The sequence below is a fragment of the Amia ocellicauda genome, chromosome 6 (genome assembly GCF_036373705.1).
Source record: "Amia ocellicauda isolate fAmiCal2 chromosome 6, fAmiCal2.hap1, whole genome shotgun sequence".
Taxonomy (NCBI): domain Eukaryota; kingdom Metazoa; phylum Chordata; class Actinopteri; order Amiiformes; family Amiidae; genus Amia; species Amia ocellicauda.
The window spans coordinates 10,805,611-10,832,129 of record NC_089855.1 but is presented as its reverse complement, the minus strand read 5'-3'; the positions used below and the strand labels follow the sequence as shown (position 1 = coordinate 10,832,129).

At 38.0% G+C, this 26,519-nt stretch overlaps 1 protein-coding gene across 1 annotated transcript in view; it reads left to right on the top strand.

Annotated features, from left to right (window-relative positions):
* LOC136750931 (von Willebrand factor A domain-containing protein 3B) overlaps positions 1–26,519 on the top strand; it is a 40,077-nt gene that overhangs the window by 4,098 nt on the left and 9,460 nt on the right. Inside the window, exons 7-30 of the mRNA XM_066706104.1 lie at positions 175–344; positions 1,076–1,197; positions 1,647–1,763; positions 3,289–3,485; positions 4,228–4,382; positions 4,516–4,654; positions 4,765–4,896; positions 5,828–5,926; positions 6,322–6,504; positions 6,827–6,957; positions 7,093–7,283; positions 7,984–8,127; positions 8,881–8,941; positions 9,636–9,792; positions 13,427–13,545; positions 14,450–14,500; positions 14,715–14,946; positions 17,257–17,365; positions 18,303–18,427; positions 19,462–19,599; positions 21,610–21,707; positions 22,943–23,139; positions 24,131–24,414; positions 24,907–25,066. Of these exons, the coding sequence (XP_066562201.1) occupies positions 175–344; positions 1,076–1,197; positions 1,647–1,763; positions 3,289–3,485; positions 4,228–4,382; positions 4,516–4,654; positions 4,765–4,896; positions 5,828–5,926; positions 6,322–6,504; positions 6,827–6,957; positions 7,093–7,283; positions 7,984–8,127; positions 8,881–8,941; positions 9,636–9,792; positions 13,427–13,545; positions 14,450–14,500; positions 14,715–14,946; positions 17,257–17,365; positions 18,303–18,427; positions 19,462–19,599; positions 21,610–21,707; positions 22,943–23,139; positions 24,131–24,414; positions 24,907–25,066 (3,511 nt within the window). The remainder of the gene's footprint in view (positions 1–174; positions 345–1,075; positions 1,198–1,646; positions 1,764–3,288; positions 3,486–4,227; positions 4,383–4,515; positions 4,655–4,764; positions 4,897–5,827; positions 5,927–6,321; positions 6,505–6,826; positions 6,958–7,092; positions 7,284–7,983; positions 8,128–8,880; positions 8,942–9,635; positions 9,793–13,426; positions 13,546–14,449; positions 14,501–14,714; positions 14,947–17,256; positions 17,366–18,302; positions 18,428–19,461; positions 19,600–21,609; positions 21,708–22,942; positions 23,140–24,130; positions 24,415–24,906; positions 25,067–26,519) is intronic.

The following is a 26,519-nucleotide window of genomic DNA, read 5'->3' as shown; positions in this document are numbered from 1 at the left end:
TTTTTGATCTATGTGGTCCGAGAGACTCTGTTAAGGGGACTGAACTTTTACATACATCCATAGTATATCTGATTTAGAAATATGTAAAACATTTTTAGAAGTGTGTGATATGGTCAGTTGAAAATATGTAAGTTGCTGAACTGCTCTTGAATTATTGCATATTTGACATTGTAGATTGAGGCGGTTTATCTGTTTGCTGCTGGGGACTTTAAAGAAAATGTGTCCGACCTGCTGAGGAATAAGCTGGTGAATAGTGTGTGTCCCATCCACACGATATCCTTCAATGCTAAAAATGAGGAGACTGTTAAATTCCTGAAGGCTTTAGCTCATCTGACTGCTGGGAGGTAAGCAATGAATGTAAAATAGATCCATACATTACAAGAACTGAATGATTTAGTGGTATTATTCATCAGACCCAAACCCAAACCCCACCACACCAAATCAGATTACTCCTAGTTTACCACACTGCTCCCTAACCAGTAATGAATGTGCATAAAAAATAATATTTGAAGTGTTTGCAACTGCCTATATATAGTATACCTATGCATATGTGTTTGTATATTAAAATATTCTGCCCGGTTAGCCTCCAGCTACTGTGACCCTGTACTGCATGAAGCGGCTTCTGAAAACTGATGGATGGATGGATAAAATATTGTTTTGAATGCTTGATTCATATTTCTGCAAAGGCAACCAATGTCTTCTTGTGTTTCAGAACTAAGAACTTCCAACTTATTTAACTACATGGAAACTTTAATTAATTAGGAATTTGGAATAGCATAATTGCGTAAAAAGCCTTTATATTTGATTTAGGGATCTGTTCTTTACCTGTGTATAACGTGTATTCATGAGTTGGGTGAAGAGGTTACACACCCTCGAATTGCAATGTCCAATGTGACCGGGAGAAATGTTGGGGGATAAGATAAGATAAAGGGGAATAAGATAATGCTTTATACATCATGTGAAGTGTGTCTCTTATGACTTGTCATTGCCTCACAGTTTGTGCAGCCCCTTGCTCAAACTGCATAAGATGCACCTTCAGAAGATTCATTAACTTAAAAGACTGTTCTTCTGTTAGGTTTCATGCTTTTGCTGAAATGCATGCTTCTGAGGTGGTTTCATTTGATGACGGTGAAGAGGGTGACAGGACCGAGTACTTTCCCAACATGCCAAAGAGACCTATAGGAGGGGTGCCTCCTGGTAATAGTTATATTTTTTCCACGCAAATCTCACCTTTCTTACATAAGATATGCATGGTTAAATTTGGCCAGATGCTTCTGTATGTTTTAATTAAGATAGACCATAATTAATAAACTGAAAATGTAATTTACATGGAGACAATGTGATTTGTAACACTGTACTGTATCATTATTTCATATGTGTTGTACTGGACAGCCAAAAAGTGTTTTACTGCACAGTACGCAACAGTTCAAAAAGAGAAAATTCTTGTGGCTGGTTGCTAAAATATACATTTACAGAAGTCAGCAAAGATTGTAAAAAAAACTGTAAAAATGTAAGATTGTAAAAAAGCCTAGGGCCAAAGGAGTGCATTCATTTCCACTTCTGATAAATGCAGTGTCCCAGTAGGGAGACAGTAACCTCATACTGTGCTGCAGTGTCTCAGCCATCTCTCCGCTCTCCTCCCGCAGGGGCTGGTGTCAGGGAGGATGTCTTCTTAATCTGGAGAGAGATGGAAGAGGCCAGAAGCACCATCGCTCAAATTCAGGCTATATTACTGGAGTATCCTCAGACAGCAGGGTATAAAGGTACAAACAAACACTTATTATTAGTACGATTACACGTTTTCTTAAGAAATATTTGTAACTAAGGTTTTATTTATATGTGTATTCATCTGGCGTTTGTAACTAAACAGAAGTAGCTGTTATATAATGTCTTAAAAAGCCGTCCTAGATTATTAGAAATGTCTAATTTAAGAAATGCGTGCAATAGTCACACTGCCAATCAAGTGATTAATTCAAAGTAGGGCTACAGTGTAGGAGGGAGCACAGGGTGTAGGAGGGAGTAGGAGTGCAGAACAGAGCAAAACAAAACACACAATTCAATGGCTCCATCTCTGAGAGAATACTACAAATGGAGTTGCATGGCACAGCTTGTCTACATTTGCAAGCTTCTGGATGGCTTGGTACGAATCTGTATATGATGTTTAAAACATGTGGTCCTCTAGTCCACATCAAAATACTCCCAATCAAATCAACCGAGCTTTTCCACATCTGGGAGGCCTGGACTCCAACTCCAACTCCAATTGGGATTCAGTTCAGTTTTGAGATGACATGACAAATCTCCTTTCTCTAGATGTATTGCGTTATTTGTGGGCCGTGTTTTTTATACCTGGGTCCTCAAGGTGAAAGTAAAGTGGATAAAAACAGTTCAAAGACTCCCTCTGAAGCCTGATTTAGCAGCAGATAATCTCCGCAAACTTCACTATATGTCAAGACAAAGATAAATAGTTTCAGATCTTTAAGTGCTTCTAAATCCCATCAAGAATGATTTTGTAGTTAGTATTATCACATTGTAGGCATTTATTCCACACATTTTCATTTATTAATGGTGATATTTGAACTAAATTATACAAAACTGGGTCTGATTTGTTTGAATACATTTTGTTCATAAACAAAGAATGTCTGTGAAATATTTATCTTCACCTCTAATGTCTCAGCATATTTATAATAAGCTGTTGCCATGGCTCAGTTTGAATACTGACATCAACAAAGAAGAGCGCTCCCAAGTGTCCTTGCTAGTGGTGCAGTATTTATTTTTTCATATAGACGAACTTTGACATCAAAAGACAACAGTCATCTGCAGTTAAGGCACCCCCCCACCATAATGACCATATTTCTTGACATATTGAGTCTCTCAAAACCTCTAAATACAGTTTTTATGCCCATAGATTCATTCATATCAAGCAGACAAGCCAAATAAGGAAAACTCATCCACATACAAACTAAGAGCAACTTTCTCTGCAGTATATATAATAAGCATTTTCTTCATTTGCTGCAATGTGTTGCCCTTTGAAGCAGCCACACTTATCCGAAAAAGTGACAAATGAGATAAAAGGCTAATCAGGTGCTTAAAATAGCATTTACACAGGACGTTGGAAATGGCTCACTTAATGGCCACTTCACTTTACATTTGTTTCCTGCTTCTGTTGGCCACAAATAGAACCATATTCCTCTTGTGTTTGATGTTAAGTGAATTATTTATTCTCATAAACATGTGTAATTATAATTAAAACTATTTATCGTATGATTAATTTATTGTGTTATTCATAAGATCCACCAGGTCTTGGAGCTCCTGAAATGCCACAATCAGAAGACAGCATGAGCTCCAAAACCTGGCTGGCAAAGTACGGTCTGAGAGCCCAGAAGCTGTCGTTCTACAATGCCCTCGCTGATTGTGCGTTTCGCCATTCGGATGGTGTCGTGGATGTGAAATCCAAACCGGCTGAAGAGAGTCTGCAAACGGACGCAGTGCGTAACAATAACAGAATGTGTGAAAAAAGCTGTTTTGTACACATTGACTTTAATCCAGATGTTAAGTGTCGTATTATACATTTAATCTCCAGAAAACCCTGGGAATCAATGTGGATTTAGGGCATGTTCTTCGTGAACGTCTCATCTTGTGTGTGCAGAGTGTTAAAAATGTCTTACGTCATTATTTTATAATGAGTAATCTATAGATTGCATAGCCAGATTTACATATAGTCTATATATGATAGTGAGTCATTAGGGTGAATAAATACACTCATATTTTGACTTTACAAGCAGTCACTGCAAAATGCAAAATTCAGTGGAAAATATTATATTATTTCAGCATCTATGTTGTCTGTTCCTAGGTTTTAATCCTCATACATTTACATGCCATTTCAGAGAATTGGATGCAGAAAGCCAATTATGCCTTAATACATTTGTATTAATTGATTTATGTTCCTTATGAAAGTTAACAGTGAATTCAATCCTGTTAAAATCAGTGTACAGTGAAGTAAACCACTGCAGAATGGTAGACAAGCCATGGTGAGTTAGGGACAGGGAGGGTAAAATGTGACACAAACCATGGCAAATAATACTAAAGCAAAGAAAATGTGTGGTGTGTGTACTATTGGAAACTACAGTGACCATTCGAATTGACTGTGCTACACTTTCATAAGGGTACTGACTGTTTATTTCATTTTGGTGGCGTGTGGTGACGTTTCTCCCCCTGAACATCTATCAGGAAAAAAGACACAAGCTTGTCAATGCCAAATACTGTGACAAGTTTGCTCACACCAAATGGAAAGATGGCTCTGTGGTTCATGTGTACGTGACAGCGGAGAAGTGTAAGTGGTATGAAGACAGGATGAAGACAGCCCTTACAAACCTACAGAAGAGGTAAATATTTATCTTATGGCCTGTTACTGTTTCTGTATACCCATGACACTGCCTGTTGCTGAATTTCAGCTGGCCTTCCTCACATCTTCCGCTTCTTCATGTGTTTTTCCTCACTGCGTTGTTTTCCCGGCAGGCTGCAATGGCTTCAAAATGGCAGCCGGGAGCTGTTTGGAACCATTCTTGAGGATCAGGTATACGTCCTTATAGACACCTCGGAGTCCATGAAGGACCAGCTTCCAACATTGAAGCAGAAGATCTTCCAGCTAATGCAGGTTAGAAAACAAAAATAAAATACCACAGAAATACTACACAGGATGTATGTTACTGACATACCGCAGTGCCTTTGCAGAACTGAAAACCAAAGTCATTATTTTGTCTTCAGGAACAGCTTCGTCACAAAGCCAAAGTGAACTTCGTCAAGTTTGACTCACGCGTGGCAGCTTGGCGTGACAGACTGGCTGAAGTGAACGAGCAGAATTTGGAGAATGCGTGGTATTGGGTCAAAGGCCTTCAGGTAAATAGCAAATAAGTGTAGAAATGCAGAGGATGGCTTAGAAATGTTGGTTTCAATTTGCATTAATATATATATACTAGAATAAACAAACATTAGTAGAGAAGCTTATTATTAGTGACTGTTGAATGTTTAACTATTTGTGAAGCAGATTTTTCTTCCATGATCATATGTTGAATATAACTGAACGAAAGGGTCTGTCAAAGAACAGAAAGCATATTTAAACAACTCGTGCACGCTTTACAAGGTGACTGCATTGTGTTAATCACTTTTCTAAGACATATGTCTTGCTGATGAATTCACTGGTATCTTGTTGCATTACAGAAAATGTTCAGATTTCCATAGAAAAATATAGTAGGATGAAGGTTGTTCGGGTGAAAACTGACAACCTTTGGGGGCGGTTATGGATTGATCAGAATGTGTTGTTGTGGTGATCAATCCTCTGGGGCACTCGTTTTAGTTTAGCTTTTGCCTACATTTTAATACGATTTTGATTAATATGAGTTGACTCCTAAGGGTGATAAAAACATATTCATTTCTTAGCAGAGAAGTACAAGAATTTCAACAGGGTGTTGAAAATATCTGTTGTGAAATCAATGTGAACAATTATTTCAACTGTATCATGTTCTGCAGCATTGCTGAGGGTCATTTGATTGAATGTAGAAATGTCATATTTTTAGCTTGGGCACCAGGGATCAAGATAACTCTGTTGGGAGGAATGTATAAATTAATATTTCTGTTTGAATTTTGAAAATCCTGCATCCTTAAAGATGATCAAGGAGCAGGACCCAAAGAATAATCTCTGTGTTTTTAAGTATGGTATTAATATTCTAATGTATTATAAATATGTATTTTTAAAAAATTGCAGCTTAAAGAGCATGCTACTTTTACTTGTGTAGTCTCTTGGGTAATGGTAATTTAATATTTTTTCTAGGTGGGGGGCTCAACAAACACTCTGGGTGCTTTGAGACTGGCGATAGCAGATGTTGGTACTCACGCTGTCTACCTCCTAACAGATGGAAGACCAGATCAGGTATTCACTGAATTATGTTATGTATGTCATTACACTTCACATATTTAAATGCCCATAACTTCTGCTGTGAGAGTTAACATCATCCATGATATAAATACATCTATATCTACCTGACGATCTTCCTATCTGTCTATTCACCTATGGGAGAGAGAGAGAGATTTGCCTACAGAATATATTTTAATTCAGGGGAGAGATGTTATCAACATCATAGTTTTGAAATTCATTTGCACAATGTAGTGTTGTATACGTCTCATCTCACTTAAAGGAGTGTGTATATTCCTGGTGTGTATTATTCCTCTGGGCGATCGTCTCTTGTGAGAGTTTGGAGTGTTTGTATAAATGGAAGTGGTTTCTTTGTTGCTGTTGTGCAATCATTGTCATGTGTATTTATACAGCCTCTGAAGACAGTCCTGGCCCAGGTACAGCTACAACCCCCAGTTCCTATTCACACCATCTCCTTCAACTGTGATGACCTGGAGGCCAACACTTTCCTGTATGAGCTGTCCAGAGAGACTGGGGGCCGATACCACTGCTACTGTTGTGACATTAGTGAGCCCGGGGCACCTCCACCCTTTGTGGTGAATATAATCCTATTTGCTCTTCCTATTGATGAATGATCCCACTGTTTGAAAGGCTCTGATACTGAAAATGAAAATGCATACGTAACACATTGTATAGCTCTTTGCATTTGTTTGACACCATCTTCACTTTAATCAATTACATTTCTGTTTATTTTGAATGAAAATGATCCATACATTGGATAACTAGGGCCGAAAAATGGAAAATGTAGGGTCAACGTGATTCAAAATGTAGTCGAGATTTCTGTAATCAGGAAGCAAAACAACTATGATTCTCATTTCCTGTGGTTAGTTATCTCTTGGTTCATGTGTGTATTAATAGAGTGAAGATATCCACCTACTGAAGATGGAAATTGAACAAGGAGAGAAGGACTTGGAGAAAGTGCTAAAGCTCCGTGCCGAGTGTGTCATGTTGGACTGGTATCACAACGGAGAAAATCAGATGGTTAAAAGGTTTGACTGTTTCCGTGACTGTGAGCCAATATATATTTGTTTAAAGGAGCTTTATTGGACTGCAATACATTAAAAGGTAAATGAATGAATGACAATTTTAATGTGTCCCCTGATGTTTTTATTGATTGACATCAGGGGGCATGAGAAAGCGCAAAATTCCTCGAAGCTGCAGCCCGGGTGTCAGGATGTGACAGCAGCTCCGAGGCCTCAATCAGCTGTAGAGCGGACTGTGGCCTCCCATCGCAACCACCGACAGCAGCTTCACACCCACACACCCGAGCCGCCCAAACCACACAGCCTGCACACACAAAAGATACGTCATGCAGGTGGGTAGCCCCAAATACAAAATCTCTACACCTTTTTTAATTACATTTAATACAGTGAGTGAGCACTTATGAAATAAACAATTTTCAAAGGAGAGGGCAAACAGCACTGACTTGTGCTCATGTCAGTTTCAGTGACTAGAAAAATAATTAGCTGCCTTTTTGTTTGATTGTATTGTGAAAGCAGCTTCACAATTGTGACAAATGCGGACCGATAGCATAAAGCAACTGAAGGTCAAGACCATGTGGGTGTTTTGTTTATTTATTACTTACCAGGAAGTCCCATTAAGATTACGAACTCTTTCACAAGGCAAGTGTGGGCTTGTGAGGGAGGAAACACACTTGAATCCTGATTAAGATAGGGTGACTTAAGTATGCAAAGTTTTATGACATGTATTTTGCATTTAGCTACCACACTCCTGTGGCTGGTTAAAGGGCCATGCAATCGTGTCAGACTTCAGGGTCTAAAGCAGGTGTACAGAAGAAAAACGAAGAAATACATGTTTCAAGCGAGACTTTGATAAAAGTTACAAAAGAAATCATCAATAATTATAGCTGATTTGTGCTACTATCTCTCCATACTTTGGTAAATACCTGGTGACTTAAAAAAAGGACCAATAACATTTCCATGGCATAAGATTATAGGAGATGAAGACGCACATTTCCAATATTTATTGATTTACTTATTTATTTATAATTTCAGCACATACAAAAGCCAGTCTGCTCAGACTGCAGAGCAATGGTGTAGACATCAGTGACAAAGACAGTGGTCTCAAAGAATGGATGCTCCCAGAAACATTGTCTGTGTTCAAAAGGAACATCGATAAGAAAACCTGTGTTCTCAACGGTAAGTCTGAACGTAATAAATTATACACCCTTAGATACAGAGTTGTGTTTAGGGAGGAGGGTGTAGGGTTGGTGTTGATAGGGCAGCGGGTGGATGGGGTGCACTAATATAATAGATCTGTTTACCATTTATCATATACAACCAAGATATATTCACTTGAATGTGTAGCCTCCTTTTCTTAGCAGTTTCTTGATCACATCCCTGTATTTCTCAATATATTTCTAAAGTTTGTTTGGAGAATGCCAAGAATCCATATCTGTCATCATTTTGGTGGTTGTTGTTTCTATTGCACTGGCTCTTTCCAATTCGGGTTGCTTAAAAGAACAGCATATTTGAATCATAACTTAGTCTTTTGCACCTGCTGATTTGGAAATTGCCAAATCTGTTTTCAGAAAATTGCAATGTTTTTTCAATCCATAGTCAAATATTAGCCCAGACTAAATCATAACATTGATTCCTCAACCATTCACAAAATAGAAACAGAGAAATTGATTTCCATGAGGCGGAAGGAAGAATATCCTTGTCAGACAATAAACTGCTGTCAGGTCCTGTAATCTGTAATCTGTAATCTGCTTTACCTTGAAAGGGGAGGGTGTTTAATGAGAACATTCATATGTATCATGATCAAAAATGATCAATCTGAACATGTTTTTATTAATAATAATAAAGCAATTAGCTGTAGACTATTTTGTTGAGGCACAATAATTAAAACTATCCATGTGTCTATGACCTGGCCTACACTTTTTAATCTAGGTCTTGACTTAACACACAGTGACAAGAGCCAAAGGAAGATGAAAAGAAGAAATCCAAAGGAGTAAGTGAGAAACCTTTAGTGAGATAATTCTTTACTAGAAAAACATATTTTGATTCTTCAGTTTAAGAATTCAGTGGAAACTCACATTAGGCCGCAATTAAATGTTGCATGTGTTGTATAATACTTGAAGAACCTTGTAACTTGTTCTATGGACTTTTATACGCTCTCTTGGTAGTCCAGTGGTGGCATTATTTGAATCAGATAAAAAATCTAGATCCTGTAGCACTGACCGCAACAGTAATTGTTGATCCATAGCTTATTTAGTTTAGACTTTATGCTGAATATCTTTAGAAGGATAGGATTGAGTGTTTTGTGCAAGGTGAAGTACATTTGGGATAAGAACATCTGGAGCAGGGAAAAAGCAGACATTTTTAAATGATATTGTGTTGCAACGTCTTTTAGGTATTTTTCTCTCTCTTGGGATAGCTTATTTTGTCCATCTTTGATCTTCTTCTTGCAATGTGTCCGGCCCATATAATGTGTGTTTTTTTGTCTCTGACTGTGAATATGTATGTATGTGTGTATATATAACTACAACTACATAATAACCAAGAATAAAAAAGTATATTCTGAGATGATATATAATGGTAAAACACAAATATACATTTGAAAGGCTCCACTATACGTATCTGGAACTGCTTGTTCTTGAACGACCCTTGACCTGACCTCTGCTCTGCTTGTTTCTTGGTGAAAGATCTCTGGACATGTCTTCAGCTCGCTGGCTTAAAGTAAACGGTCTGGTTGCGAGGAGACTGACCTTGGTTGATGCCCTGGCACCTACAGCTATACCACAGACGGCCAAATATGTTCCAATACTGGACAAACACGTTTATTCTAAAGTGTTTGATGAGGTAAGTGTAGTGCCTTCTGAGTTCATATTTTAACAATGATCCTAGTTTACTAAAATGTATTTTATTTTCTGTTGCACTTATTCAATTAGCTGGCTCTGTTACAAATGACATTTATTATATTGTGAAACATTAATAGAGAACACTTTGTCTGTGTTACATTTACAGCCTGTGTAAGAATGATGACATAAATAGATTCCAAAAAGCCATATTGATAATAGGTGCAGTATTTTCATTTCAAATGATTACATACAAATAAAGTGCTAAACCGTATACTAAAATGTAACTCCATATATGCTAATTTCAAGGTTTTCTCTGTTAGTAAAACAAGTATTAGGAACACAGACTTCTGTCAGTAATGATGGCTCAGTGTGACAGATAATGTAATCCGCCTCAGCAGGCATGTTTACAAACATAGGCAGCTCTCTCAGGAGCCTTGGTAAATTATGTGTTCTTGAATAGCACGCAATCAAAGCAATTCATTATGTGTTTCTGTTTCCCTTTATATGCCAAATGATCTCTCCAGCAGCTCTTTTGCTTTTATTTTACAAGTATCAGACACTAGGGCCCAATTTTCCATTGTCGTTTTTACACTTTTTTGTGTGTTTTGGAATTCAAGAGAAGACTAAGAACTATTTTAAAAAATATAAACATCTAAGAATGTAAAAGTGAACTCCTTAGGTGAATGGAAGTTGTGTTTCCTGTCATTGTGGATGTCATGGGAACTGTGCTATGCCACTTTTATAGCATTGATGTAATCACTTGTTTTTCCATTGTTTTTAAATTGTTATTGTAATTGTAAATTATATAGTAGTGAATAAAGGCTGTAGTTCAAATTGGAAAATAATTATTTTGTATAACCTTCAAGAACAAAAATATGATTATATTATTATTATTATTATTATTATTATTATTATTATTATTATTATTATTATTATTATTAATCTTAAAGGGTTATGCATTTATAAGCCTTTTGTTGAAAATATTTTACGTTGGTATATATCCATTAGAAAAAACGTGCTGACTGCATCCAGTTACAATATTCCTGTAAGAGCAGAAGAGGGCGATCTTACCCCACTGAGAAAAATACTTCATTTGTGCAATGTGTTTTTAATGGCAGTAATGTACATTGGGCTGTGGATGCTAGCCATCACACTAAATACACTTCCTTCCAGTCAGTGGTGTGTTTAGAAACAAACCAATCTCAAATTAATCTGATAGTACGTGCCCAGTTCCCATTTCTCATAGTCAGCTGTAACATACGCATTGTAAATGTAAGTATTTTCATTTTGACATTGAAATTTGTACTGTTTTGTATCTTAACTAACCCAGAATTCCTTTGTTCAGTATGGTGTTCAGTCGGTGGCACTTGAAGGAAGTGGAGCTTTAGGGTTTGAGTTGCGGTCGAAGAGATTGTTCTAGTCTTAGCTGTGACGGGCCAGCACTGAATTAAAATATTCTCCCATGGCTCAGTGACTATACACCCAAGGACTATAGTGTAAAGTGGTTAATTTGGGGCGTCTCTTAGTCATTATAAATGTTAATAATTGGTATTTAATTAAAAAAATTACATTTGCGACTCCTTCATCTCCACAGCCCTCCATAGGTGAACAATTTACAATGACACGCCAAACGTGTCCTGACCTTACGACACTCTCTGTTCTCGGCACCCAAAATAGAGAAATCCCTTTTTATCTATTTTCTGCAACTTTAAACAGACGATGAACTCATATGTCGCTTTAAGTCCTTGAAAAGCTTTAGGATTTACAGTACGCGTATGTGGATGCCAAATTTAAACTACATCAGCATTAAAAATAGATCGTCTCATAGCACAGGCTTCAGGTTTCAGGCTATTTTAAGACCCGTCTTAACTTGTACTCTCTTTGGTCGTTATACTCCACTTTGTTACCATACACTCCTGATGACCTATTCGTTTTTCTAAAAAAGCCAGCATGGAGTTACGTGAAAACAGTTTTCACCCCTAAATAATTTATTAGATTAGGGTAGATCCTGCGGTGGTACTGATATTGCTGGTTTGAATCTGGTTGATGCCAATCCTGATTTTGGATTTGGGTTCCTCAAGTGAAATGCATAATTGGCCAAGCACTGTGTTGGCTGGATGGTCACCTCATCAGTCACTGTTTCTTCAGCTTGCCGTTCAGAAGCAACCCCAGTGATCTCTCTAATCTCTAATATCAGCATTGAGAACTACATTAGGTCTTCTTTTACTACTCCATCTCTGCAGTTTGTGCTATCAAACAAACAGGTGGCCTGAAAGTTTTGGAAAGACACGTGTATATTGTCCTCATCTCTCCAATGCTAGGGGGTCAGAACAGTGAGTTAATTCCAAATTGAAAAGGCATAATAAGAACACAAAAGTTATTCCAAATTTAAATGAGCAAAATCCTTCTTGGTTCTTGGAGGCTTCCGATCTGTGTCTTTCAGCCTGAGACTCATATTGCCATATTGTCATAATAATAACATTGTCTTCATTCATATGTATGTATCTCTTAAACTCATTTTTGAAACTGGAGATGCCAACTGTTTAGTCTCTATCTTTGTTTGTTCACTGACTGACATTAACTGTGTCACTCGGAACTGGGTCAGCCGCGCCAATTTTTCTGTCCCAGTGCATGACAATACAAAGGCAATTTCAGCTTCTTCCACGCGTCTGTGACCTGTTGATGGCAGGAGTCACCCTTCTCGCTCCGCAGTGAACCGTTTTTATGAGGTTAACCACTGATGACTGACTGTAGTAAAGCACACTGTCTCAGATTATTGAGCCAGGACCATATTTCAGCCTTCGTTTTTGCCAAAAAGAAAATAGCAGCCTAAGGTTCATTGTAATTTAGATTGTGAATAATGTGTAGCCTATACAACATGTAATCAAACATTATATTCCTTTTTGAAAATATATTTATCCGTTTTATTAATTTAAGGGTTATTTATTCATTTGTTTTTCGGGAGAGAAAGTGATTTCTGCAGAGAAACAAAAATGCTTTAATTGAGGTGATGAGCAGCTACTACAGTCGATTACAATCCTGTTGATTGTAAACTGCCGGGATATAAAGTAGCAACAAAAGAGGCTACCATGGCAACTCTTCATTATCACTGTGCATTGCTGCACTTCCATTGTGAGGGTGACCTCTGCTCCTCACCTAGACAATATCAAACAGATTACTCTGTTGCATTTTCATCTTGTACATACCCCTTCTGAAATGTTCTGCCTGTTTTGTGAGTGCTCTCCCGCCTCTTTAATGTCAGAAAAGAGAAGAGTACACTGTGTGCATTTATCTTTTTAAATCATATTCTAGTGGCCTTAACCACTTGCTGTGCAGTGTTACAGTTGCTTCGCAGTGCAGTCACACAACCCAGCTTGCTGCAGAAATATAATTACATGCTTAAAAACATGTATTCGGTTTTTAGTTGTTATCGATGAAAGTTCTGGGGAAATAAATGGGAGCTGTGCGTGGGGTCTGGTTGTATGCATTTCCATTAAAAAAACATGAGAAGAAACCCAAACACACAGTTGTTTTCACCCAGTCATTCTTTGATGCATCCACCTAGTTTTACATTTACCTCCATGTTGCTCATTAGCAGCTCGGTCTGTCTGCTAATTCTTATGTTGTGGTGGCAGGTGCTGCCCTTGGCTCACGTCAGCAACAGTAAGCGGCATCTCACCCTCATCAATCCTCAAGCCGTGAATCTGGACGCCTATAGGAAGAAACTTGAACATGCTCTGAAATCCTACAAAAGGTCAGTCTATTCCCCGCGCCTGTGTTTCTGTCGACTGTCTACAAGAACAAACTGAAAAAAAACAGACCAAAACAAAAATCAGTGTCAACACTCTGCCATCGGCTTTAAATAATAGGATCCTTTTAATCTGGGTGCGTTCCTGGTCTTGGCATACTGCGTGTTCCTCTCTGTCAAGTCCTCCCCAACGTGACATTGCTAAGGACTGTAAATGCTTTTAAGGCTTTTCGTTGGTGTGAGGTAGTCACAGCTGTACTGTTTTCTGAAGGAGAAATTAGTTATCCAGGTTTCACAGGTGAACATAGTATTTAAAAGACGAAATGCTTCACTACCTTTTTAAACATTTTTAGCCTTGACGTGTGTAATATTCTCTGCTGGGCAAACTGTGAAACTAAATGTATAAAAAAAATGTCATCAAATTGAAACATAACACTAGTGACCTTTTCACGGTTTGGCTTGTGTAAGAACTTATTGTTGTGCAAAGTGTGAAATGGTGAATAAATAAATGGCATCAAAATCTTGTGGCCTTTAAACACCAAGGTGTGAAACGTTGATATAGAAGCTGATTTCTTGTGTACATTAATGACCTGGAGATTTATAAGACACGCATACTGTCCTCCAGGAGACACATTGCAATAAAACAGTAATGTAAATTAATCTTGCTACGTATCTGTAGTCTTTCTCTTGTCAAGTCAGAGGCGTAATTTAAATGAAGTGGTTTTTAAAAAATATATATTTTGACAGTTAGTTATTTAGCATTAACTCTTGGGTGATCAATAAATAAATGAAAACAAGGAAAACTTGGCAAAGTGATATCCAAACTATGGGCTAATAATGAGTAAGGATAACATATTCATAGGGCAGATTTTAATTTACCTCACTAATTAAGTTCTTGTTAATTCTGCAGGCGGCTCAATTTGATTGTATGGAGAGCACTGAGCCAAGAAGAAAGGGATAAGTAAGGTTTTATTTTTATTTTATTTATTATTTATTATAATTTTTCTCAATTTACCTGAATTATCCACGACACTGTATTTTTTACATAAGATAAACAGCACTGTCATAGACCCTTCACCCTTAAGTGTTTGTATTTCAAACGTTCTTCAGAGATATGCTTTCAAATTCATAATTCAACACAATGCTGAGACCTATTTTTTGTTTTTTCTCACCAGGTTTGGCAGTGAGAAGCCTCTGCCATTCGGAGAGCACAAGGAGGCCCTGCTGCAGGCCCTGGACCGGCTGGGGTGGCCCGTAGCGCAGGAGGACGTGTCTCTGCTGGAGGACGAGATTGACAACGCACAGTCCTTCCTGCAACAGGCCGAAGACCTGCAAAAGGCCGTGGGGAAAGGCAAGGACCAGGGCAAGGGCAGCAGACCTGGCAGTTCTCAAGATGGACACACAGAAGTGAGTCAGTTTCTCTCTGGTGTTGCAATGATGTAATAAGCCCTTTGTAGACGTATAGGGTATGTAATAAAAATGAATTGTTGAGACGTTTGAAAGAAAGGCAAGCCGTTTATTTTGTTTGCAGGCAGGAATTTGTGCTGGTTACTTTCCTGAGCTCTACACTTGGTATTATCCAGCTTCATCTTTTGCTGCAGTTCTTTAATATATATATTTTTTAATTTTTCAGCCAGGCAGAAAATCCAATCTCATTCGAAGGAAAGACCCCAATGAATTTTCTTTTCTTTTTAGAATCTGATACACACATAATTTATGTATCCTGACATGGTTTATTATAACCACAGGAAATAACTGTCTTACTTTACAATATCTTTCATGCATAAACAGATTTGGTTATACTGGATTTTGCTGAGTTGGGCAAAGAAAGCTTGAAAAATAAATGGCCGCTTGTTTTGAGGATCAGATTAGCAATTTCCACTGAAGGTGTACTAAATCATGCATGATACGAGAGTTAATTACTTTGCAGTGTGGTGTGTAAACTTCCTTTCCAGTTTGCACAGTATTACAGGAGGAACTTTTCAGTACTGTTTGGGGAGAGATGATTAAAAAAATCACTTATCAGCAGTCTAATCAGCATGCCATGTCAAGCAATTAGTGGTCTGCTGCTGGAGATCTCTTGTAGTTGAAGAGGCATGGAAACATCAGAAAAATTATCTGAAACATGCAAGAAGCGTACAGCAATCAAACCGTGATAGGAAACAAGATAATCTTTAGTCTGAAGTCATTTGGTTCAAGCATAGCCTAGGAAATCATACTTTTCATTCTGTGAAGTATTTTTGCTGGACACAAGGTCAAGGCTAGGTCTACAGATGCTTCCTTTGAACACACTATGTACTATATAGACGAGAGAGCTAAAAAACATGACGAAGTTTTATTACATATTATATATAAGATCTTATGTGTCGTAACATACAACATTAACCGTGTATAATTATTTTCTGGCAGCTCAGCTCTGACGAGAGATTTGCACTCAGTCAAAATGGTTGAGGCTCATTTGAAGGGAATTTAAAATTTGAGACTGCTTTATAATTAGGACATGTTTGGGGTAACATTTGTATTTTAACAAACGCAAAGAGAAAAGCAATTCCGGTGAGTAGATACCATCACCGAGCCCATCTTTTCCAAACTGCTAACAGGAATCCTTTTTATTTTTAATGGTTTTTAATTTTGTTGCCTAAGAAACTACAGACTGCAGATTGAAAACACAGAATTCAAAAGCAGATAGCCTTGTGTTAAATAATGGTTCAATTGATTTTCAATGTCTCGCACTCTTCAACAGCGAGTGTACGTTCCTTCTGCTCCCTCCTGCTGTGAACATTTGTAGGAGCCCTTGAGGCTGCTGGGAAGATAATTTGAAGACAATCCAACAGCGTGTGCTAATTGGTAGCTGTGCTGGGAAAATTGAGCACTGACTCCTTGAATCCACCAAAATCTCTAAAGAATTATGGAAGTGCGTCTTTTTAAATTTATGGCACCCTGGGGAAAATATATTTTGTTGTGTGCTGCAGTTCTGGCAATACAGCTCTCTGCTCCTGAGGAGATGAAGGACAATGGCTGGTGTATGTGTTTGACAGCATCTGTACAAAAGGGCATAAAATATTCAGTGGCCAGTTCTTTTTCGTTTTGATCTTTCAGCTTTTGTTGTCTAATCCTTGTCAAAGTAAAGTTTTAACAGAGTCTGGGTTTCCAACTCTACACTTCTCCCACGCCCAGACCCTTAGCATTTCTAGTTTTTATGTAAGTCCAGTATGAGCAAACTTTTGTGAATAATGATTTGTGACAGTGTCTTTGGGATGGATACTATAGTGTGTCTCTAAAATGTAATGACATAACAAAAAAAATGATTTACAGCACAAAACAAAAAACAGAACAGAAGGTTAAGAGTGAAATGGAAATCCATAGATTTCATAGAACAAAAATAATACATATTTGACTAGTGTCTGTTCAGATGATTCTTTTAATTTAACAGATTTTTCAGTAAAACACCTTATCAAATGTATTTTTATTTTATATTTAAAAAAGGTGTAGAAGTCTGCAGGCAGAAATACAGTGAGAGATAGTTGTAGTACCCCGATCAATGTGAATAATACAGATATTTAAAGGTATATGAGTGCTGTTAGAGAAGGAGGAGGCAGGTGATAGAAATTTTAATCCACATGCTTTCAAGGAGTTGACTTCAATTGAACATCTGTACAATGCTATCTTTTTATATATATATGAAGGGAACTAACACCTTCCCGTCTGACTTCACAGGAAACAAAGGATGAAAAGAGAAATGCTTCTAAGAAACGCAAGGCACTGGACTCTCTCAGAGGTCAGAAAGTCATTGCAAGGTCAGACATTGATGGCTTTTATTATCCTGGTGAGTTCCTTTTTTCTTTGGTCCTTCTGTTTCTGGGATTTGTTTTTGTGAGGAAAAACATATACAAGCTTCATCACTGTAAGACTCTGCACTTTTGTATATAGTTGTATACCTCTTGTAAACCCTATGTTTGTTTGTAAGTATTACTTAATTTGCATAGAGAAGGGCGCATATATCCGACACTGGTAAATGAGCAAACTCAGCAACAACAAAAATGAAGAAAAATAATGAAAATGAATGAATGAATTAATTAATTAAAAACATGCACTTACTTATATAATGCGGGGGTGTTCATTTGCATGCTTTATGTAGGGGTTATGTAGACCCCTGTCCAGAGTGGTGGAATAATCCGATGTGGATATTTCCTTGCAGGCTTATAAGTTAAGTATGATGACTGCTTGTGGCGTTTTGTGAGGATAAGGTGCACATTTTCTTCTCAAATGGCATGAGCAGGAGCTAGCGAGTGATTTAGCTTCAGATTCATATAAATCAGGGAAATGTATTTTAAACTTGCTGTCATGGTGGTTAGTGACTGGAGTCTGTAGCCAGGAAAAGGGAAATCTAAAGAGCGCCGCTTTACATAGATGTGAATGTGCACAGTTCATGTCTATGGGAGCAGCTTTCTGTGGCTTTAACCCACTGCAATTTTCTTTATTACAGTTACTGGAAAGAAATTAGAGTGGTCTTATTTTACACAGATGAGTGTGTTTGTTAACAGGACATAGGGATATATAGTTATGAGTTTGTCTTCTGCATTACTGCTAGAATGGTTTCACGCATGGGAGGAGCCATTGTTTTACCATTTTTTACCAAAATGTAAATAATTATATCGTCCTTATTTTGCTTTTTTATTTTGTTGTTGTTAATATTTTTTTCTTCCTTCAATTTGAGTCACCTCACCAGTGAATACATCATTTTGTATTTCCTTTTTGTTTAGGTACGGTGTCAAAATGCCTCAACTCCAAAAGAGCCATTGTAGATTTCAGCCACGGAGACACTCAGATTGTTCCTGTGGGTTTTTTGATACCTGTCGGAGGAAGTGGCCCTTGTCCTCCGCTTGCAGTAAGTGATCAGATAGAACTGCAATGCTTCAATACAATTAAAGTACGCCATTTTAATATAGATCATGTGATAATGCTTCCTTGAATTAGTTTGGTGTGAACACTATTTGCTGCATCCAAGTCTCATTCAAGTAAATCACCTGCAACATTGGCTAATAATGCATCTATAGACTACTGAAATTTTACTGAAGGTGACATAAGTCAGAATAAACAGAAATTCCATGAAGGAATACATCTAATAGTTCCTGACCTTAGTTTCTCTGCATTTACTATTCTGCAGAGCATCATCGCTTTATTGCCGTGGTCATGTGCCTGATGCAGAAATGGCTTATTCATGCCTTCATTATGTCCAGGCTTGATTATTGTAATACACTTTTTGTAGGTCTGCCGGCCAACTCAATTAAGAGGTTGCAATACACACAAAATTCAGCTGCTCGTGTCCTGACTCACACACCTTCACGTCAGCACATTACCCCTGTTTTTTCTCAATTACATTGGCTGCCAGTTCAATCCCATATTGATTTTAAAATTCTTATGTTAACCTATAAAGCAGTACATGGGCTGGCCCCAGTTTATATTTGTGATTCGGTAACATTGTATACTTCCTCTCGTTCTCTTCGTTCTGCTGGTTCTATCTCTCTATATCAGCCTCTTTGTCAATTGAAAACCATGGGTGGTAGGGCCTTCTCTTGCACGGCTCCTAAGTTGTGGAACTCACTACCTGTTTCTATTAGGAATGATCCTTCGTTTGATTGTTTTAAGAAACTGCTTAAAACTGATCTTTTTTTCTTAGTTGTTGATTTGTTTGTGATTGTTGTTATTGTTATTGTATATTATGCTGTAAGATTGTGATTGTAATGTACTATAGCGCTTTGAGTATAAGAAAGGCGCATTACAAATAAAATGAATTATTATTATTATATATCCTTGATGTGACCTTTCAGGACTGGGGATATAAATTAGCACTACAGTGTGGTTACCTCAGTGAAGATGCAGTGCCCGTACAAAGTCAAGACTCTCCGTTTTTGATTGCAGGTCGGGGATTTTGTGTTTGTTGGATGTGGGACAGGAGACGCAAGTGATTGCTTTGTCCCTGGAGTTGTCATAGCAACCCCTCGCAGAGTGGAGGCCGCAGACAAATTGTACACGATACTGAAATACAACAACAGAAAAGTGAGTAAGATTCAGCCATCATCACATAGCACATCATTCAAAGGGGTCATTGTGTTCGTGTTAAGGACAGTTGAACTCCATAAAATAGTTGTCCTCCTTCTGAGTGAGTCACCTTTATATCTTTTTCATATCTGTCCTTGACAAAGCGTAGCTGCATCAGCTATGGGAAATATTTTTGCATCACAATCAGCGATGGATGTAATTCTGTAAGATGATTCGTCTCGAGACCGGATACCGTGTTTTGAAGCTGAAGAACTGAATTACATATGGTTTTAAAATGGCACACACTCAAACAATGTTCAAAGCATTGTTGCAATACAGTGAGGGAAAAAAGTATTTGATCCCCTGCTGATTTTGTACGTTTCCCCACTGACAAATAAATGATCAGTCTATAATTTTAATGGTAGGTGTTTTTTAACAGTGAGAGACAGAATAAAACAAAAAAATCCAGAAAAACGCATTTCAAAAAAGTTATAAATTGATTTGCATGTTAATGAGTGAAATAAGTATTTGATCCCCTATCAATCAGCAAGATTTCTGGCTCCCAGGTGTCTTTTATACAGGTAACGAGCTGAGATTAGGAGCACTCTCTTAAAGGGAGTGCTCCTAATCTCAGCTCGTTACCTGTATAAATGACACCTGTCCACAGAAGCAATCAATCAATCAGATTCCAAACTCTCCACCATGGCCAAGACCAAAGAGCTGTCCAAGGAGGTCAGGGACAAGATTGTAGACCTACACAAGGCTGGAATGGGCTACAAGACCATCGCCAAGCAGCTTGGTGAGAAGGTGACAACAGTTGGTGCGATTATTCGCAAATGGAAGAAACACAAAATAACTGTCAGTCTCCCTCGGTCTGGGGCTCCATGCAAGATCTCACCTCGTGGAGCTTCAATGATCATGAGAACGGTGAGGAATCAGCCCAGAACTACACGGGAGGATCTTGTTAATGATCAGCTGGGACCAAAGTCACCAAGAAAACAATTGGTAACACACTACGCCGTGAAGGACTGAAATCCTGCAGCGCCCGCAAGGTCCCCCTGCTCAAGAAAGCACATGTACAGGCCCGTCTGAACTTTGCCAATGAACATCTGAATGATTCAGAGGAGAACTGGGTGAAAGTGTTGTGGTCAGATGAGACCAAAATCAAGCTCTTTGGCATCAACTCAACTCACCGTGTTTGGAGGAGGAGGAATGACCCCAAGAACACCATCCCCATCGTCAAACATGGAGGCGGAAACATTATGCTTTGGGGGTGTTTTTCTGCTAAGGGGACAGGACAACTGCACCGCATCAAAGGGACGATGGACGGGGCCATGTACCGTCAAATCTTGGGTGAGAACCTCCTTCACTCAGCCAGGCCATTGAAAATGGGTCGTGGATGGGTATTCCAGCATGACAATGACCTAAAACACACAGCCAAGGCAACAAAGGAGTGGCTCAAGAAGAAGCACATTAAGGTCCTGGAGTGGCCTAGCCAGTCTCCAGACCTTAATCCCATAGAAAATCTGTGGAGGGAGCTGAAGGTTCGAGTTGCCAAACGTCAGCCTCGAAACCTTAATGACTTGGAGAGGATCTGCAAAGAGGAGTGGGACAAAATCCCTCCTGAGATGTGTGCAAACCTGGTGGCCAACTACAAGAAACGTCTGACCTCTGTGATTGCCAACAAGGGTTTTGCCACCAAGTACTAAGTCGAAGGGGTCAAATACTTATTTCCCTCATTACCATGCAAATCAATTTATAACTTTTTTGAAATGCGTTTTTCTGGATTTTTTTGTTGTTATTCTGTCTCTCACTGTTAAAATACACCTACCATTAAAATTATAGACTGATCATTTCTTTGTCAGTGGGCAAACGTACAAAATCAGCAGGGGATCAAATACTTTTTTCCCTCACTGTATGTTAAAATCAAATAAATTAAAAAAATCTATCAATCATGATTCTGAGCTCTGAAGAGTCATTATAACTGTTTTGTTGAAAAATATATTGTGTTTTTCTTTTTTCCTGCAGGAGCACTCATTTAGAAAAAGAATAATTAAAATCAGCCAGATTAAGTATTCCTTCGCCTGCCGATATATACAAGAATGCCAGATGATAGATTACACAATGTAAGTAATTGTTACAGTCCATGGTTATTTTACCAATTAAACTCTGATACTGTATAAGAACAATTCTTACACAGGACAGTGAAAAAAGCAGATGTCTATGATTGGTGTCAAATAAATACAATAGTGTCTAAAAATACCATTGTGACTTACTGGATGCCTCAGTCATATATTGTGAAAAGACTTTGTTAGCGTTCAATTTTGTTTTTATTTGGATTGATCTGGACTGTAAACTCTGTCCATCTCTGACATCAGGTGAATGGTCAGCTCCAGCGGCAGCATTTTCTATTAAAATGTAAATCGAAAGAGACTCATTAATCCATTTTGTGATGTTGATGTATAGCTAGACAGATGGAAAAATCACAAAATGGAAAAGATACAAAAATTGCAATATCATGTAGCTTAGCCTTTTGCAACATGTAGGCCATTACCTTGTGCTGATCCTCTGGTAGAGCTCATACAATCTCTCTCTCTCTCTCTCTCTCTCTCTCTCTAATACGATTTGCTTTTTAGTTGAAAGTTTAAAAAATATATATTTGAAAGATATATAATAAATTGAACTTCTTACAAGTACTGTTGCCTTGTTATCAAAAGAAAACAACTTACCAAAAAAGGTTATTTAAATATTTTGTATTTTCTTAAGCAAGCAGTGTATTATCTGAAAGTTGATTTATAATTTCCTGTGCTCTTTTTCAGTCATCTTTTAGAGCCATCCTATGTTTCTTATCTGATTCTTATTATAGCATTCTGTCATTTAACTTATCTACTGCTTTGGCATGATTAAACCTTTGTAATTTATTATAAAACCCAATATAATTATCACAGACAAGATTTTATTAATGACTTAATTATAATAATTAGATTCTGCTGCAAATTTTATGAGTAACCTTATTACACAGATTGGGTTTAATTGCAGACAACATTATTCAAATGCCTGTGATTTTAGTTAATGGTATTGCACTTCTTGGATACTTTGTCATCTATAGTTTAGTAAAGCAAGGTTTTATGAGTTTTAGGGAAGCTTGGGAGTTGAATATAATTAAAAAATTATAGTGCGTTAGCATTTTAAATAGAAGTTACCATGAGATCAGTCATTGTTACATTTTTTAAGCATTTAGCATGTTTATATGAAAAAATTATACATTAACCATTTAGCTGTTTTCTTTATTTCTTTTTTGTATCAGTCTGTATGTGTTTGACATAAACAAATGACATAGTGATGTCACTTTGAATTTCAGCCCAAGTATACAGTTTGCAAAACCAGTTACACTTCGGCAAAGGAACACAGGAAATATTGCATCACTCGATGAGGAAACACAGAAGTGTAAGAGAAGAAAAGATCAGAGGAAAAAGAATGAACAGGACAACAAGAATGACCTGTCTGTCAGAGACGTGGCCAATAAGCAAGACTCAGAGAGCTCCTCTAGTGAAGAAGGTGAGAATTATTTCAAAGCCCTTGTGAGTGTCATCTGATTTTCAACTCAAATTGTGAGTGTTTCTCTGAGCAGTGGCATTGAAAACAGTGAAAAGCAGTGAAAACATCATTGCCCAGAAATGTGTAGTGCACTTGATATGTGACCAGCCGTCAAAAGACTATCAAACTTAAAATGACCATCTCATTTCAAACTTTGCATGAAATTTCTGGAACTGAAAGAGCATTTTCAATTTCCACTTGAGTCTCAGAGCCTCCCTGTGTATCTCTGTTTAATATGTATGTCCCATTTGAATTTGAATTAATGTATTACAATGTATGACTTTTCCTTGTCCTGTTTTAAAGAAGGCATCTTTTCATCATTTTTAATTTGGCACTTTCCTGTTTTTACTTATAAGAGAAAGCGTGCCGTCTAATTTCTCTGATTGACTTCACCTTGTGGCCACCTTTTTATTGATTTTCACCATGAAGGCAGTGCATTTCAGTCTTACTTCAATCGGTATGCTAATAGGGTATGCTTTTGATTCAAATGCTATATTATCTGCATGAATATATATATATATATATATATATAAACAGGAGAAAGAGAACTGAGTTGAAATGCCAGGTACCCCGGCTTACTTTTGCATCTGAGGAATCTTCAAGGTCAAAGCAACATTTGCAATTTTCATCTCCTTTGAAGTCTAATCAGAATTAGCATAACATTATCATCACTCAGCAGAACGCTTCCATCTGGTGCGGGAGACTTACTCCGCAAACACTTATTGTTCATGTTCATATCTTTGTTCTTTTTTCAATAAATTCTACAAACACATGGGTGGAAAACTGCATAAAGAATGGGGGGAGTTGTCTTTTATTTGTTTAAACTGAATGACTCGTGATCTGACTCCTTTGTGACCTGAATTCTTCCAACAGCAACTGGAAAACAACTGGTATTTTACAGGTTTTGTGTTTCAGAATTATTTTATCTTGCTCTCTTTCACTGTTTTTATAGAGAGACCGGCCTCTGAAGATGATATACAGACAAGTGGTGCTCGTACTCACAGATCCAGCGCACGATCTGCGTCGTTGGATTCGCTGCCCCTGCGGTTGGGGACGTGCCCCTCTGGCAGGCTGTCCACCCCATTGTCCTCACTGCATCCCCAGGGGTCAAACTCCCCACCTGGAAAGACAGTGCATTTAGACCTGGCCAAGAGAAGCCACTCAACCAATCAGAAGCTGGAGGACTTGGCTAGAGAACTGCAGGAGGCGCGGGCTGAGCACAGATCCCAGCAGGAGGTACTCCACACACTGCTGCCTCAAAATCAGAGGCCTGTGGCTTCCTTGCTTGATTTAACACGTGGCAAGATCCTCCTTTGCAGCTGGTGGTCATCAAATATTCCAATTTTTTGTTCTTAAAGCAAAGACACTGTAGGCTATAATTTGTGACACTTGTATTATACAAATTTGTGTATAGTTAAAGTTTGACACCCTCTTAAACGATGAGGAAGATAAATGCAATTTCCGCTTTACTATGCAGTTGAGAAATGAAGTCCTGTTTTGGGCTACTAACCTGTCCACTGCTAAAGTAGTGAAGCCTTTTCTTAAACAACTGCTGTGAGTACATTTTACAGCAACCATTTTAAGAGGCAAACTTTGACTGAGGCTAAGACTATGTGCTCCTACTGCAACAGTAAAAACCAATAGGGAATGTATCGATTCCTGGTTTGGTTTTGTTTTCTGCTCCTGATTGCTACCTTTCTTTCTTTTCTTTTCGTTTCTCACCCACAGCAAATCCAGAAGTGTGTGAAAGATTTGGCCGCTTTGAATCTCAACAATGACACTGATGTACTGGAAGAGCAGAAGCGTTTAGCCAATCAACAGCGGTTGCTGCTGGAAGACCTCCAGAAGCTGAAAGACATCTTACCCAGAGGGGCCAGATGTAAAGAGGGTGAGAGACATTGTGGTGTAGTAAATGAAAAACATAGCCTTTATTTCATACATTGTATTTAATTATAATTGACTTAGCTATCTGCTTGTTCATTATTTTTAAGTCTTTATTTTACTTCACATGGGAACACCTTAACAAATGGTCTCACGTAATGCTAGTCTCAAATGTGATTTGAAAATCCAATGCTTTCACATTAAAATCTAAATGAATGCTTGTATAATAGTAACCTTAATTACAAGTGTGTTCATCCACTGTAAAATGGATGTATTCGTATATTAAACCTATGCTTTTTAACTTAAATACTATGTTATCTAATTGTTAAAAATATTTTGATTAGTGATTCCCACTGCAGATATATTTATTTAATTAACAATAACCTTTAATTAGCCATTCAGAATTCGTTTATATCCTAAGTTCACAACACATTCAGGGAACCAGTGGAAACAGACTACGATAGCAGTCTATTCCCCTGCCTTCTTCTAATCACACAGCGCTTTGGCAGTATCACAGGTGAAGAACAGTTGATCTGCTAAAGATCTTGTCTCCCTTTCAGTGTGTGGCCTGAACTGATTAAAGCCCAATCTCTGGAGATCTGAGTTTAAGGTCTTATTATCCTTGAACTAGAATGGTACAGCTTTGTTAAAGGGTAGTTAAGAATACATGGCAGCGGCTGCCCCTCGTAAGCAAGAGAGGAAACCTGAGAATCTGTAACCAGTGGCTTCGGTGCTTATTTGGAAGCATGGATGATAATGTGGTGACCCTTGGGTTTATCACAGGAAAATAATTAGTCTTTGCCTGGGAGTGCCTGTGTGCTTTATAATTGATCCCAGTGCAGCTGGACTTAAAAAAAATTCTGCTGTGGAAAGCGCATTATACTTTTGAAATTATATGCCCCTTAATATGGTTTTATATTCTATTTCACAACACTGCTTCAAAGGAGATAACTTGCTGTCTGCACTTCTAGGTTTCCCCTGACTAGCAGTAGCGATTGTGGGTTGATCCTGAAGTGAAATCTGTAGGTAGATTGTTAAATTTGAATGCCTCTCAGAAGTAATTTAAGCATGGCTTGTCTCTAAGCCTTGATTTAGGTTATTGCAGTCAGAAGGTGTGACGAATATTGATTGTAGTTTGATGTTAATGAAGCAAAATGAAAGGGGAGATGCATGTCTAAAGTAAACACATTTTACACTAATAACCTCCTGAGAGTCCAGTCGTCAGATTGGACTGCATGCATTTCAGACTTCATTACCCCTTGTTCTGTCTTTAGATCTGCACTTCATCACGAAATCTTTGAAAAACAAAAGATTTCAAGCAAGAAACCAAACGTCACACTTTCTGAAAACAATGCGATCGTGCCCCTGACAAGTGAATCAAAACACTTTGGTTTTGAAAGAACAACAGATCAGCTTCAGTCTGTCCTGATGTGCTCTGTCAATAAGGGGCTGTAATTGTA